The sequence below is a fragment of the Caretta caretta genome, chromosome 1, assembly GCF_965140235.1.
Source record: "Caretta caretta isolate rCarCar2 chromosome 1, rCarCar1.hap1, whole genome shotgun sequence".
NCBI lineage: Eukaryota > Metazoa > Chordata > Testudines > Cheloniidae > Caretta > Caretta caretta.
In genome coordinates, this window is record NC_134206.1 from 305,550,782 (window position 1) to 305,565,781 (window position 15,000).

Genomic DNA, 15,000 nt, shown 5'->3' on the forward strand with positions numbered 1-15,000 from the left:
CTCCTTCGCAATAGGGTTAGGGTGACCAGATGTCCCGTCCCGAATTTATAGGAACAGTCCCGATTTTGGGGTCTTTTTCTTATATAGGCTCCTAGTGCCCCCAACCCCATCCGATTTTTCACATCTGCTGTCTGGTCACCTTACAATAGGGTAAGCCTAAACAGTCATGTAAGTCGCCATTATGGATTCAAATTTGAAGCAGCAGTAGCTTCCACAGTCACAGAGTCCAAAGTTTGTTAGTCTTCTGTAGTACTGTGGCTGAAAAGGCAATTTTGGAAAGAACAGAGCATATGGAAATTATTTGGTGTACTGTAACCTCCTCTGTATTGTATATAACTCAGAAACCTGGAGGACATCGTATAACAAGTCGTTGATGTAAAACAGATATGGTGTGCTTCACATCGTCTCTTTTCAACTGCTCATGGCATTTGTATTTGAGGTTTGTTGACTTGGTTGTATCGAGGGCTATTTCTATGAATAAAGCTAAAATTTGCCTCCATTTCATTTTTAAAAAATCATCTCAGAAACACTGAAAACTACAGATATGAAAAGCAAACAAACATACACATAATTGTTGGCTAAAAGGGCTAGTTTTCCAATGTTCTGTAATCCTAGACAGTGCACTAGCATCATCCCACCAAAGCAATAGAAGTGCAAGTCTATGGATCATTGAAGACTGAAATTTACCAATATATTACAATTACAGAAACATCTATGTGTAATAACTTTGTGCAGATTTACCGTGAAGATTCATGGGTATTCAATAGCTCTCAAAATGGGTAGTTTCTTAGCTGTAGGTAAATGGTTGTACACTGGATATGGTGCTACAAGTATTAAGCATGTTTGGATTCTCACTCAAAATGTTTTAAAGGCCATATTTAATGTAGCTTTTGCCAGTTTCTTTGCTTCTGTGTTTTTATCCAGTACATTGTAAAAAAAACGCAAATTAGGTTGTTTACCTCTAGAGATATAGTTGAAAAACAGAGAAAACTATTGGAATGGGAGAACTTGCATGAAGGAATAAATTAACAAGGCTAGTCACCTGGAGCACAAACAAGTACAACCCCAACAAGACTCGCAATATACACTACATGAGCAAACAGAAATGTGAATTGTGAACTGGCAGGTATAGACAGTTCTATAGTCCATAATACATCTATCTCACGATCTGCTTCATATTATGAGTCAGATTCTTAGCAGTTTAAACCAGTAAAGTTTAATAAATTAAGTTAATAGTGCTGAGCTGATTTACATCACCTGAGAATCTGGGCCACTATATCTATATTGGTTCAGGTGAACATGTAAGAAGAAGTGTGACATAGAGAGGGAACACAAGTATGGCAAGGTCTATGCCATGTGGTATAGTTTATAGGTAATATATTAATGGATAGAGAAACTCCTCCAAGGTTTAAAGGTTAATTTAGTGGTTTAATTGTTAGAGGGCCTGCCTTTCTCTCTTCCTTTTCATTTCAGTTTGTTTTATGTCAGTTAGATGGCAGCACTGAAGCAAAATTCATGAAAGAAGGCAAATTCAGACCTGGAGAAAGTAGCTGAAACTCCCATCAACTCAGGGTTGAATTTGAGTTCGTACATCCCAAAACTTTTTCAAACTGGTTTGTCTTCTCTCTGTGACTTCATAAGCTTAGAACAAACAATGCTGTAAACAGACGCATCATTTTCAAACATCACAACACTTCCAACCCCTACTAAATAACTTCTTGTAAGTGCAAAAAGAAAAGGAGTGCTTGTGGCACCTTAGAGACTAACCAATTTATTTGAGCATAAGCTTTCGTGAGCTACAGCTCACTTCATCGGATGCTGTAGCTCACGAAAGCTTATGCTCAAATAAATTGGTTAGTCTCTAAGGTGCCACAAGTACTCCTTTTCTTTTTGCGAATACAGACTTACACGGCTGTTACTCTGAAACCTGTCATTATTGTAAGTGGATTCTGTTTTTGTTTCTGCCGCTTTTATTTTACAGTAAGAATTTCTGAAATATTTTGATTAGAGTTATTTAACTAGGGTCTATACATAAGAATATTAGACTTTTTTATTATTGCGGTCACTTTTACAATCACATAGTAATACATTTATATTCAAATTCTGTACATAGCATGACTGTAGCTTGTCAAGTGTAACATTCAACATTTTCAGATCAAAGTAAATGTGAACCAATGATGTTTTGTTTACTATTAGATGAATTGGGGTAATTTTACTATATTTTCTTATAAACTCAAAGTTCAGAACATCGTATTCATTCCATTTCCATTTTCTTTTATATAAAAGTTTTGGTTTGCACACGGCCATCATCTTCCACGGAATAGATTATTTTACCAGATATGTTAGGAAAGCGTTGATCATTAAGACACATTGGGATTCAATCTATTAATAATAATAACCTTTGCTGCTTTGCAAAGTACCATAATGTCCTGAGAACATATGGCAAAACAATATTTGTATTAATGATTGCTTTTATTTACAGTAAAAGTGAATTGTTTTTTCTTGAAAAGAAAGTGATTGCTTTTTCAAAGGTTGCAAACTTGGCACAGTGACAAGCTATTTGATTATGTACTGGTTAGTTGAAGCAACACCTTCAGCATCTACAGTAGATGCTGAGCACATATCTCAGGCTCTTACACAAGGTTTCTCTCTCACACACAAACATACACCCTTGCTCTCTGCTTCTCTCTCTCTCTGACACACACACGCACATACTGACTCTCATTGCACAGCACATAGAAAAGAAAGTGATAACCACAAAAGAACCTTGAACAAAAACATTCTCCAAGAGTTTAATGGACAAACTTTAAATTGGCTCATGTGAAGATTTCCAAGCTTTGGGTTTTAAGTCAGGAAATCCTGAAAAAATACAGTTTGTCCAGAAAGGCCAGGATTCTAGGATAATGTCCCTTCTCTCACTGACTATATCTGTGCTGTTGTTTTTCTGGTACAATCAACACTTACTAAAAGAACAAACCTAACAGGAAAGGTTTACTTATATTTAAAATAAAGCATTGTACATACGTTTTGCTGGTCTAGATATCTGTATTGTGTAAGATGTATCTGTATTGCTTGCAGATGCGTAATTTTTTATGTTTGTTTTAGTCATATCTTTTGAAACGGTCTCAATAGGTTTTTCGGAGCGTAACATTATGACACTTGATAAGATGATTGATTATGAAGTGTTGAGAGCCCAAACAGGTGATCATTTATTTTTAAATACACATTTTTGCTAGCCAATGTTTAAATCTCATGCAGTAATACATAAGAGATGTGAAACGTAAAGCTTGAGTCTGATCAAATCTGATGCCTCTGGAAATAGAATGCCACAGCACTATGGTCTTAACATAACAGATTTTTACTGAGACTGGAACTTTACAGTGATAAATAGTATGGTCCATCTCTGGTACAAAATGAAAAAGAAGACACCCAGCTGTTATGCAGATGAGCTAAAATGTGCTTGACGATGATATCGTCCTTTCTCTGTGCAGGTGCCAGTGTCGGTGGCCATGATGACTCCCCAGGTGATCACCCCTCAGCAAATGCAGCAGATTCTCCAACAGCAAGTGTTGTCTCCGCAGCAGCTTCAAGCACTTCTTCAACAGCAGCAAGCAGTTATGTTACAGCAGGTAATGTGGGTTACCTGCTTTGGACTGGTTTCAGAGTAACAGCCGTGTTAGTCTGTATTCGCAAAAAGAAAAGGAGTACTTGTGGCACCATAGAGACTAACCAATTTATTTGAGCATGAGCTTTCGTGCTCACAAAAGCTCATGCTCAAATAAATTGGTTAGTCTCTAAGGTGCCACAAGTACTCCTTTTCTTTCTGCTTTGGACTGTTACCGTAACCCAAGGAGTTTTCTTAGATATTAGCTATGCTTGCATGGGACTGACTTTCTACTGTTTCATATTTCTTTGCTCAAGAAAGTCTGAAAAAAATGAATGTTCAACTTCCTAGTCTTCAGATTTGTTGCTGTGACTGCAAAAGTGTGTCAATCTACAGGCAAATTTGAAACATTAAATGCTGTGTATAAAGCAACAGCAATGGCAGATGCGTTATGAACACTGAGCAAATCAGTATTTACATTTTCAAGTGCTTAGGCACATTTGAATTGCAGACTTGCCAAAGGAAGTGTAAATAGACTTGTAGATAATTGTTACTGTAAAATTCATAACACTTTAGTACTCCCTTTAGTCATATAAGTGGAATGTGGTTATGAAATGTGAACTTACCAGCTTGTCTCAGTAAAGGTGAAAGTCATTCCTTTGTTTATTTATTTTCCTTCCAAAAATTTGTTCCAACAGAGGTTAGAAAGAGGAGGGATGAGTACATTTCCCTCAGCACAACACCTGGCAGCTAAACCCAGAGTCAATGAAAATTCATTCTTACAGTAAAGACAGTGTCAGTGCTCAGTACATCAATACAACATGGAGTATAATTTCAGCTATAGGTTTGGGTGTATATTTCGTTATGACAGAGAAAATAATGTGCCTGTTAATCTTATTTCTTTGATGTTTAAACACTTTGATATCTAGTATCATGATCATCACAGGCAATTCACCTTCAATTGCAAATCCGGCATCCTGCCGCACAGGCTGACAGAGTAATTAATTTTTTTCCCCAAGAAATCGACCATTTGTTTGGTCTACCTGACTTCTTGCAAGTGGCAGAGCAGAGCTTCAAGCCTGTTCTCTTGGCTATATGAGGCATGTAGGGGCAATAATCTGGGGAGTTAGCCTGGCTCTGCAGCATCCCCCGTTAGAACAGAGATGTTCTGCACCCTTCGGTTTAGGAGATTTTGGAATCGGCACTGGAAAATTTCAGAGCCGCCCTGGGAAAAAATGTATGTAGATCTGCCTCTTCAAATCAAACACGTTTTTGTGATGAGGTGGATCTTAATGGCTACTCTACCATATGCCAGTCTAGAGGAGTTTAGGAGATTTATAATACTTGAAACTTTTGCCTTTATTTATTAAAGTCAAAATGGTTTATTCAGCAACAACTGCAAGAGTTTTACAAGAAACAGCAGGAGCAGTTACATCTTCAGCTTTTGCAGCAGCAGCAGCAGCAGCAGCAGCAACAACAACAACAGCAACAACAGCAGCAGCAGCAGCAGCAGCAGCAACAACAGCAGCAGCAGCAGCAGCAGCAGCATCCAGGAAAGCAAGCAAAAGAGGTAAGATCTGTGAAACTCAGTGCTGCAGATTAGTTTGGGCCTGAGAAGGGGCGTAGACAGGACAAGAAAAGCTTGAGGTCTTTTTTTTTTTTTTTTTTTTTTTTTTTTTTTTGATAATGAGGTTCTGGAGGGATAGCTCAGGGGTTTGAGCATTGGCCTGCTAAACCCAGGGTTGTGAGTTCAATCCTTGAGGGGGCCATTTTGGGATCTGGGGTAAAAATTGGGGATCGGTCCTGCTTTGAGCAGGGGGTTGGACTAGATGACCTCCTGAGGTCCCTTCCAACCCTGATATTCTATGATTCCTATCAAAGATATTATTCTTACCGGGGGTTTTTTCCTGAGATTAATAACAGTGATGGTAGAATTCTGCCACTCCCTCCCACATCCTTTTTTTTGGAGTATGGGATTTGAGGGTGACAACCCAGTGCTGCTGTCACCTGACATTCACTAATGAATCACAGTATACAAAGAGCAAGCTGCGCGGTGGACAAAGTACAGATTATCTTGTATTCACGGAGGCTCTAAATTGGTGAGGGACCCTTACTTTCCTCCATGGTACAGCTCAGAGAGCATGCAAATTTAGCCCATTGTTTAAAGAAAAAAATGGTGGAGCCCAGATTTCAAAGTCGCAGGCCCCTGATTAATGAACTGCTACTGCAGGTTTGGAGTGGTGAGGAGAAAGTTACAGTTTGATGTGCTCATAAATCAACCTGACAGGCTGGTTTCTCAGGCCTAGCTTGCACTTGTCAGCAAACTGCATCAAATATAAACATAATACAAACAAAACATGCTGAAGTAGTTAAATTGATCAGCAGGTATCCTAGACGTTGTCTTCAAGCTGTCCATTATGCAAACGCACAGGAAACAGTTCTGACCTCCTGAGGCTTTGTTTCTGTTTGGATTTGTGAATAGAATTTCAGACAGCCATCAACTACAGAATAGAAATTGCTCCCTTATTTCTCCCGAGGTTCTGGGCAATCCACATGACTTGCTCCATTATGCAGTCTGTTTTCCAGTGAGCGCATCAGAAGTTTCTCTTTTCCCCAAACTAAAAACGAAAGGTCTTCCATAGCTGCTTGTCTTTCTCTGACATGTGACTGCCTTCTTATACCCCCGAGTCTAAAAAAACTCCAGTTTGTCTTGTAATGCCTCACAAAATTGAAAGTTATACTTTTACTTATAATAGGGCACTTCTTTGTCTTGAATGTGGTACTGGTTTTAATATTCCAACAAGAGAAGAGAGTGAGCTAACAGGCCAGTGAAATGAAGGCTACATCCCAGTTTACTAATAGATCACTGGAGACCATATTCATGGGCCACTGAGGACCGAACTTATTCAGTCGGAAAAACTGAATGGAACAGTTGAATCACAAACTGTTGTAAAGTGTTAGGCTTTTAGCATAGATATATTTGTTATCATCTGCCATGAGCTGATTTTTTTTTTATTATTTCTAAACAGCTGTTACCTACTTTCTTTTGACCCTTTTCTGCAGTGTATTATTAATTGTATTTTGCCTTTTTTCCCTAACAACCTAGTAGTTTGGAATAAAAATAGTGGAAAATTTCAAATGGTTCCACTGTCTGAGTATTCTATAAATAATATTATTATTTAATAACTGAGATGAAAGGGGAAACAAGTGGAGTTTACATTTTGTTCTTGCAGCCTTCACTGCAGACTTTATTCTCTGCTGTGTTTGTTTGTTGTTTTTTTTCCTAGCAGCAGCAGTTGGCAGCCCAGCAGCTTGTATTCCAGCAGCAGCTCCTCCAGATGCAACAACTCCAGCAGCAGCAACATCTGCTGAATCTTCAGCGTCAGGGACTCATTTCCATTCCACCTGGCCAGTCTGCTCTTCCTGTCCAGTCTCTGCCACAAGGTATATAAACAACATATGACTCAACTGATTTCTAATTCACAACTTTTTTTTTAATCATTCCATTTTGAACTGAACTTCAGAAGTTTCCTTTTATTGCATTTAAACCATACTTTAATAATAAACTATTATTGTTAATATTATTGTACTACCTAGTTTTCTTGAGGCTGATAAATTTTACTACATGCCTTTACTAGAGAAAACTGCTTTTGAGTGGTTTTTCTTAGGTATAAAATGCATATTTATTAGTCTTATATGCTGAAAACAATTTCTAAGGGCAACACAATTCAAGCACCATTGATTTACACTGAGGAACTACAGAAAACTGATTTAGTGAGAATGTAATCACTCCATTTAACATAAGTGAACAGATACAAGCGAGAGTGGGCAATTGATATAAAAATGGCTGTTTACAAATATATTCTTTTAAAAGAAATAATAGTTGCCTGTTTTGTGTAATTAAAAAAATTGTTGTAAAGCTAAATTGACTAATTTGCTGGAATTTGTTGGACCAAATCTTTATATCTCAGGATTCCTTTTCTTCACCATCCTTTGAAAAACTTAAATATAACAATAATTTTCATGTCAGTAAATTGTGATGTCACTAATGGAGAATTGTGACTCACATATAATTACAAGAAGGGAATGTTTCAGAGTAGCAGCCGTGTTAGTCTGTGTCCACAAAAAGAACAGGAGTACTTGTGGCACCTTAGAGACGAACAAATTTATTAGAGCATAAGTTTTCGCGGGCTACAGCCCACTTCATCGGATGCATAGAATGGAACATATAATAAGATAGATATATAGATAGATAGATATACATACAGATAAGTTGGAAGTTACCATACAAACTGTTTCAGAGTAACAGCCATGTTAGTCTGTATTCGCAAAAAGAAAAGGAGTACTTGTGGCACCTTAGAGACTGACCAATTTATTTGAGCATAAGCTTTCGTGACCTACAGCTCACGCTCACTTCATCGGATGCTGAAGTGAGCTGTAGCTCACAAAAGCTTATACTCAAATAAATTGGTTAGCCTCTAAGGTGCCACAAGTACTCCTTTTCTTCATACAAACTGTGAGAGGCCAATTAGTTAAGATGAGCTATTATCAGCAGGAGAAAAAAACTTTTGTAGTGATAATCAGGATGGTCCATTTAGACAGTTGACAAGGAGGTGTGAGGATCCTTAACTTAAGAGAATAGAAGGGAATGGTTTTGGAAAACACTCTTTAAGATTTTGTCATTGGGACCAAGATTTCTGAGTGCAAAATGTTAATGGAAAATCTCCGCCACTGTCACTAATACATTAATGATTCAGTATTTAGGCATTTTAAGAGAAAGGGGGGACTCAGATTTATGAAAGGTAAATTTACTTAGGAATAAATACTGTGGGAAGGCCAAAGATTTCACATGTTAAGAACTCTATTCTGCCATCACCTATGTGGTGCATAACTTTAGTTTTTGCTTACATTACAGAACAGAGATAAGTTATAGGTCTCTTTCATGTAAATTATATAATATCTGCTCTTTAGGACCCCTATCCTTCAATAAGTTCTGTGTGGGCTGTGTCCAAGTAGAATTTGCTTGATTTATATGAGACTCTATGTGGACATAAGGGTTCATTCATGAGGTACAGATTGTAAGACTTGAGACTTGGAAGTTAGATGAGCACAGGAGGAGTGTACTTCATACAGACAAAATGGGGATGGAACAATGTGGGATAAGTGACAACTTAAATATAGTGTCCCAGCATTGCCAGCTGTCACAGTTTTGTTATGAATCTTGTGTTTTGGCCATTTGGCATTTAACTTAAAACTCCATGTCACTGAGTGCTGGCCTTGAGGAGGTCTACTTGAGATCCAGCCTACCTGTGACAGCTCTGCTAAGGAGAATGAACCAACCCAGATCCACCTGTTGATAGTTAATTGTCTAAGCAGTTGGGTAGCAGTTAATTAGGTAAGGAGCACCTGAACATAATAGCATAATAAAGGCTTGTTAGTGCTCAGTCAGGGGGCCCCAGAACAGAAGAAGGTCCTGAGGAGAGAGGAAGTTACGAAGAGCAGAGGCTTGTGGAGAGAAGGAACAGGACCAGAGAGAAAGTGCTCCCAGGCAAGGGACTGGAGCAGCCCAGAAGAACTGGGGCTCCCAAGGCTTCTGGGCTTCCTTCCAAGAAACTGGGAGTCTGGAAGACCTAGAGTCTCCACGCAGGTCTCCCAGGGGCTTTCGGTCTCCCAGCTCCACAGCAGGGAGTCTGGAAATTCTAGTTGGGGGGGCTTCCCCAGAGCTGTAGACCCCACAAGCCTGAGGTCCCTGGCTCTGAAGCAGACCATATGGTGGGGCTGCACAGCATTCCACCAGGCAAACTGACAGGGTTCCATCAGAACCCTGCCTGAGATTTGGCAAAACTTTGTCAAACACAACTCACTTTTGTGAGAAGTTTCGGGTTCAACCAACAGGCATTTCCTAATTAAACCTTAATTACATGAGAATCTCAGCTTTCATTTTTTTAAAAAGTAAATGTCTAGCCTGTATGGTTACAGATAGATGCTTGAAAATGTGACCCAAGCACTCTGTAAAGGCTCAAAAACAGAAACAAAAATAACCCCAAATTTACTATTATATTAAATCTCATGATTTTGATGATCTTGACTTATGATTTTTGAATGTTTCAGCTTGGCAATACTGATTTCCTTTTCAGTAAAGCACCATGAGATTGGGGGGGTGGGAGTACTTGAAGTGAAATGTCTCTCTGAACAGCTTTACTTTCTGCATTCCTCTCTTATGCCATGTGTTGCAAGAGGAATTCCTCGGGTTTTCCATAATATTGAGTGATCCCCCTAGATTTCTCTAAGAACTTGTACCCAATTACATTGATAGTCATATATAGTCATAGGACTGGAAGGGACCTCAAGAGGTAATCTAGTCCAGTCCCTTGCACTCATGACAGGACTAAGTATTATCTAGACCATTCCTGACAACAGTCTTAACACAACAGTCATTCACACATTTCTAATAGAAAAATAAATATAAAATAATTCTCTCCTTTATGTTTTTCTTTTAATAGTTGTATTAGCAGAACTATTAAATTGTGCCTTAATTCCTAATTCCCCCTGAGTATGCCTTCCTAGAAGGATTAGCTGTAACTGAACTAACAATGAAAAAAGCTACTAAAGAGTTAAAATATTAGGGGGAAATGTCTGCAATTAAAATATTTCTGTAATTTTATCATCTAAATTAAGTAAACTTCTTTGGTTTGCATCTGTTCTGTGCTTTTGAATCAGAACAGATACTGGTCAAGGACTCCTCTTTTCTCTTTTAGCTCTGCTATCCATTTTATAGGGTGCAGGGCAGAAAAGGGACGGAGAAAGGAAATGCAGAAATATATTTTAATAAAGAAAACAAGGAAACTGCGGTTTAAAAATAAATATGGGGCTAGATTAAGGTAGGCACAAAGGGGCAGAGAATAGGCAGAGCCTTAACTCTGTGCACACCTCCAATCTGTTGGTCAGCAGAGTAGAAGCTAGAAAGGATGGAAAGAAGGACTCTGCATCTTGTAAAGGGCTGTAGCAGATTATTTCCCTCTTTGGAGCAAAGAGTGAAGAAGATTAGGAATTGTGACTCTCAATCCAGGTTCTTTCCCTGGGCTTCTCCAGAGACAGTGCAGCTACATACTGCCCCTTAGACAAGGATATGCCTAAACTACAGTCTAACTTGAGTAATGAAATCAAAAATAATCAATTGTCAGTCAGATGAGACAGGCCCACATAGCAGTCACCCATATAAAACATCCTCATACTATTACCTTCAACCTGGGAGTTCTTCCTGCCCCTGGCTTAGAGTTAGTGAATATGGAATTGTGTTTCTTACGAAAATAAAGATGTCCGCACTTAACGAAGTTCCATGTCATATATTTTCTGTGGTGGTGCAGAGTAAAACTCTCAGCACTAAAACTTACTGGAAGAGAAGGAGTATTTGTGGAATTCAGTAGAAAGACATTTTGTACTTCAAATGACTCACTATCTATGATACAGGAAGGACTCTACCCCTTATACAGAAGGGAATCCTCAATTACTATATTTGAAATTCCAGATGTCTTACACATCCACAAAATCCTTCCAAAGATTATTGGGCCCCTGTGTAATTCTGATGTCTAAGAAGCCACAATTCACATGCAGTGTTTGAATATGGGGCTGGTGAATAGTTCTGCACTTAAATCCCTAACTTATCAATATAAAGATGTTTGTTTCCGTTTGGATAATACAAACTCTTCTATATGGATCACATCTGAAAGATGTGATAAACTGAATGAACGACTAGCAGATCTGAAAGACGCAAGGAGATTCTTGTTTATAACTCAAAAAGATCAGAAAATATCCTTTTAAAATACAGATTGTCAATGACAATTGCATAAACCAAACATGGTTTTTGCGTTCACTAAGCCGAAATAGAACAACTTCCTAAATTTAACTGTGAGGGGGCAGCAGATTCAAAGTGCTGTGATGCTTGCCCCTGAAAAATAGCACTTATGTTGAAGTATAACTTCTACCGTGTCATAACTAGAACATGTATAACATTTTCTAGATGTTCAGGTGCAACAAATAAGCTGTTAGAAAGAAGGTGTAATTTTAGCGTTCACCTTGTAACAAGATACAATCTTTCCACTACTGAATGCCTAATAAACTGTGTCTCACAATGAGAAACTTCTATATCATGCTACACTGATGCTAGTTAAATGCAGAAGAATTTAATATCAATTATATATATGTATAAACTTACTGCTGATCAAGCTATGTAGGAGAATTAAGCACAGTCACAGGGATAGATTTTAAAATCACTAAGAACTAAATAAATAAAAAGGAGAGTGGAGGAAGGTGAAGACAGAGACTTATCTAAACTCTCCTCAAAATACCAAGCATTCTTTTGGGTCCAGTACAGTATTAAGTGACCTCATGCTCTATTAACTTCCTTACTTTTACATTCCTGCCCTTTCTCCTTTTAACATAAACGGTGCTGGGAAAAGGCAAATGAAACAAAGAAGCTCAAGGACACCTTGCTAAATACACCAGAGCCAGATATTTGGGTTCCCCAAAACCCAAGCAATATTGGCAGACCCAAAACTTACTGGAAATGCAGCTCAAACCACACCTTAGCTATAGAGCAGAGAGTGTGGGGCAGGAAGGTGACCAGTGGATGCTCAGGAAAGTGTTAAACAGGGTGGCACACAAAAGCCAGTTGGTTCACTCGATCTCTCCCTCCACCCCACTGATTAGGCCAATGAGTGGCAGAAGGAGTTAGAGAAAGCTCTCCCCTTCACAGGCAAGTTTTCTTGCGCTTGGAATGGGGGAGGGACAACAGGAAGGAGAAAATGTCCCAGCACAGCCAGTCTTATATTCTCCCCTCAGGACCAAAGAAAGGCCATCCACCTGCTGCTCCAATCAAATTTCCTTGCTGCTGAGAATGGAGAAGACATTTTCATTCAATTTTTTTAAAAATATGTTTTTATCTTTAAAAAAACAATAAAAATGAGGAATGATTTCACTGACAGAGAGTTAATGCTGCAAGGGAAAGGGAAATATTTTAAGAGTGTTTAATGTATCATTTTTCTTCCTCTCCGAACTGACTCCATTACTTTTTGATTTGATCTGTGATCATCATATTAATGGATGACTACTTTTTACAGTAATTGCATGAATTATTTGCAGAGTTGCTGAAAACTACCTTATATAAACTGTGTAGTAATTACTTAATGTCATTAGAAACAGTTACAAATATTGTTACCAGTGTCATGTTGTCTCTTGTTACCCATAGGTCTTATTCAGTAAAAATAGTAAGTTTGATTTCCATGCTATCCAAACTGTATAAACTCCAATTTTTGAGATGTACATCCCAAATCAACCTTTTTTTCCCCACGTTGTAATTAACCCAGGGCACCACTGTATGTTAGTGTCTAAGGTAGAGAAGAAGTAAATATAGCAATTATCATACAGAATAATGGAATAAAAAAATAAGATCCTAACTTCCATTCAGTTGGATTCCAGGCTACCTGGACAACAAGATATTTCTGTGAATAACTAGCGAAGTGTGCAGTCTGGCTTCCATGGCTTTGCATGCTTCCTAATAAGATAGTTGTTGACAGATTTTGAAGAACGTACTTTATTTTTCAGTGGGTTTTAAATTGCACCAATTTTTAGCAATGTGAGCTCATGTACATTCAATATAAAATATTAGCTAACAAAGAGCAAACTTGCTAAAAAGTCAATGAAAAAAATCTCTTTATCTCCTGAAAAGGAATCTCATTCACCCATTAAAGCCACCCGCTCAATCAAAAGTCTGAACGAATAGATGAACCTTTCATCGTTCTCAGAAGGTCAAAAAACTGAGCTTTGTCAGAACACTGGGGGAGAAGCTGAATCCAGAGTCAAAGGCCACCCACTGAGAACACCCTTCCTTTCCACCACGCAACTCTAGTTACTGTGAGCAAGAATGTTTTAGTTGATTTCAATTGTTGAGATGATACGTAAAAGAGAGGTAGTTATGCTAGCCATGACCCAAACCAAGCCAGTCTATATAGATCAAATCCACTCATTCAGCTGCATGGAAAAACAAATACCCAGAAATAAATTGGTAGGCAGTGCAATCTACAAAGCCTGGGTGTGATAACAAAGTGTAGCATAAAAATCTCTGCTGAGTTAATGAGCTTTCTCATTCTGCTCTACGCGTGTTGGAGTAGTCTTCAAAGGCAAACCTATCTGGTGGTGACAAAATCAACAGATGACTGTGGAAAAGTTTACATCTGAGAAGAAATGTCACAACCTCCTAAGTCAGATGCAGATGGGCATGGGAGGGGAAAGTGATCATATTCTTCTGTTACCGGTGTTTTGCAGTCCTTTCCTGCAAGCCAACAACAACTTGTGATGGAAATTTCAGTACTTTCTTACAAAATGTATGAGTGAAGGACAATAATTGACAACACTCTCTCTTATCATCTATAACTTCTATGGGCCAAACACAGACACTGTAGTCACACAGTCCTGACCACAAATGTATAAATGCAACATATATGAGATTTTGGTCCTTATCTCAGGCTGAATCCCTACTGTGCTCAGCATGGCTCACAATTAGGGGACAGGGCAAGGGTGGCTTTAAGCCAGCTTTACAACTCTCCAATAATGGGGTTAATCAGGGTCTAGGACAGTCCCAGCCATATATTAGAGAAGCCTCAAGGATTCTCTGAATTATGCCAATGACCCCAGGAGAGACTGGTGAAGCTGAGGCATAGGGACTCCCCTTTCTCCTAGTCAGGCCTTCCAGTCTCCTTCCCATAACAGGGTAGGGAGAAAGGGTAGCAAAGGAACTGCCATGATGACACTACACTACTTGGGGATTCATCCATTCAGAGTGAATCTTCAGGGGGCCAGTTCTGTTGCCTTTTTGGCTGATTAGGCAGACAGACCAACTTGAGCAGTCACCAGTATCGGGCCCTGTGTTGTTTGTTAGCATGGTTATTCAGCCAAAGAATTGGTTTTTACCCATTCAAACTACATTTTAAACTAGGTAAATTTTGTTAATTAAACAATGCTAGTTAATAGATAGCTGAAACTATTAAAGTTTGTCTTCACTGATTCACAGATTCTGCCCTCACTTTAAATTTAAAGTTTGTCTTCACTGAGTCACAGATTCACAGATTCTGCCCTAACTTTAAACTTGTTGCAATCCCATTGATTTCAGTTTGGTCCATGAGTTTGATTTGATTTTCATTTAAAAAGAAAATTAATGCTTGCATCCTTAGTGCAATCAGATATATTTTTCTATTTCCATTTCATTGTTGGTTAAGCAGTACTTCTGAAGAGCTGAGTGAACTTTGGATCCATTGAGTCATGTCTTTGTATCAAGAAATTGATTCTACAGACAGTGAAAATCTCCTTTAAATCTTTCTTTAATAGTTGTTTTTCAAACA

The 15,000-nt window shown here is 38.5% G+C and overlaps 1 protein-coding gene across 21 annotated transcripts in view; it reads left to right on the forward strand.

Moving 5' to 3' along the window:
* FOXP2 (forkhead box P2) overlaps positions 1–15,000 on the forward strand; it is a 557,106-nt gene that overhangs the window by 483,282 nt on the left and 58,824 nt on the right. For 14 of the 21 annotated variants that reach the window (XR_007354635.2, XM_075124431.1, XM_075124433.1 and 11 more), the window contains 3 exons: positions 3,492–3,629; positions 4,977–5,174; positions 6,892–7,048. Coding sequence is in view for 20 of the 21 variants with exons in the window: in XM_075124431.1 (XP_074980532.1) it covers positions 3,492–3,629; positions 4,977–5,174; positions 6,892–7,048 (493 nt within the window). In the remaining variant the exon portion in view is untranslated. The remainder of the gene's footprint in view (positions 1–3,491; positions 3,630–4,976; positions 5,175–6,891; positions 7,049–15,000) is intronic. The other 7 variants (XM_075124434.1, XM_048836120.2, XM_075124435.1 and 4 more) reach the window with 3 other exon arrangements.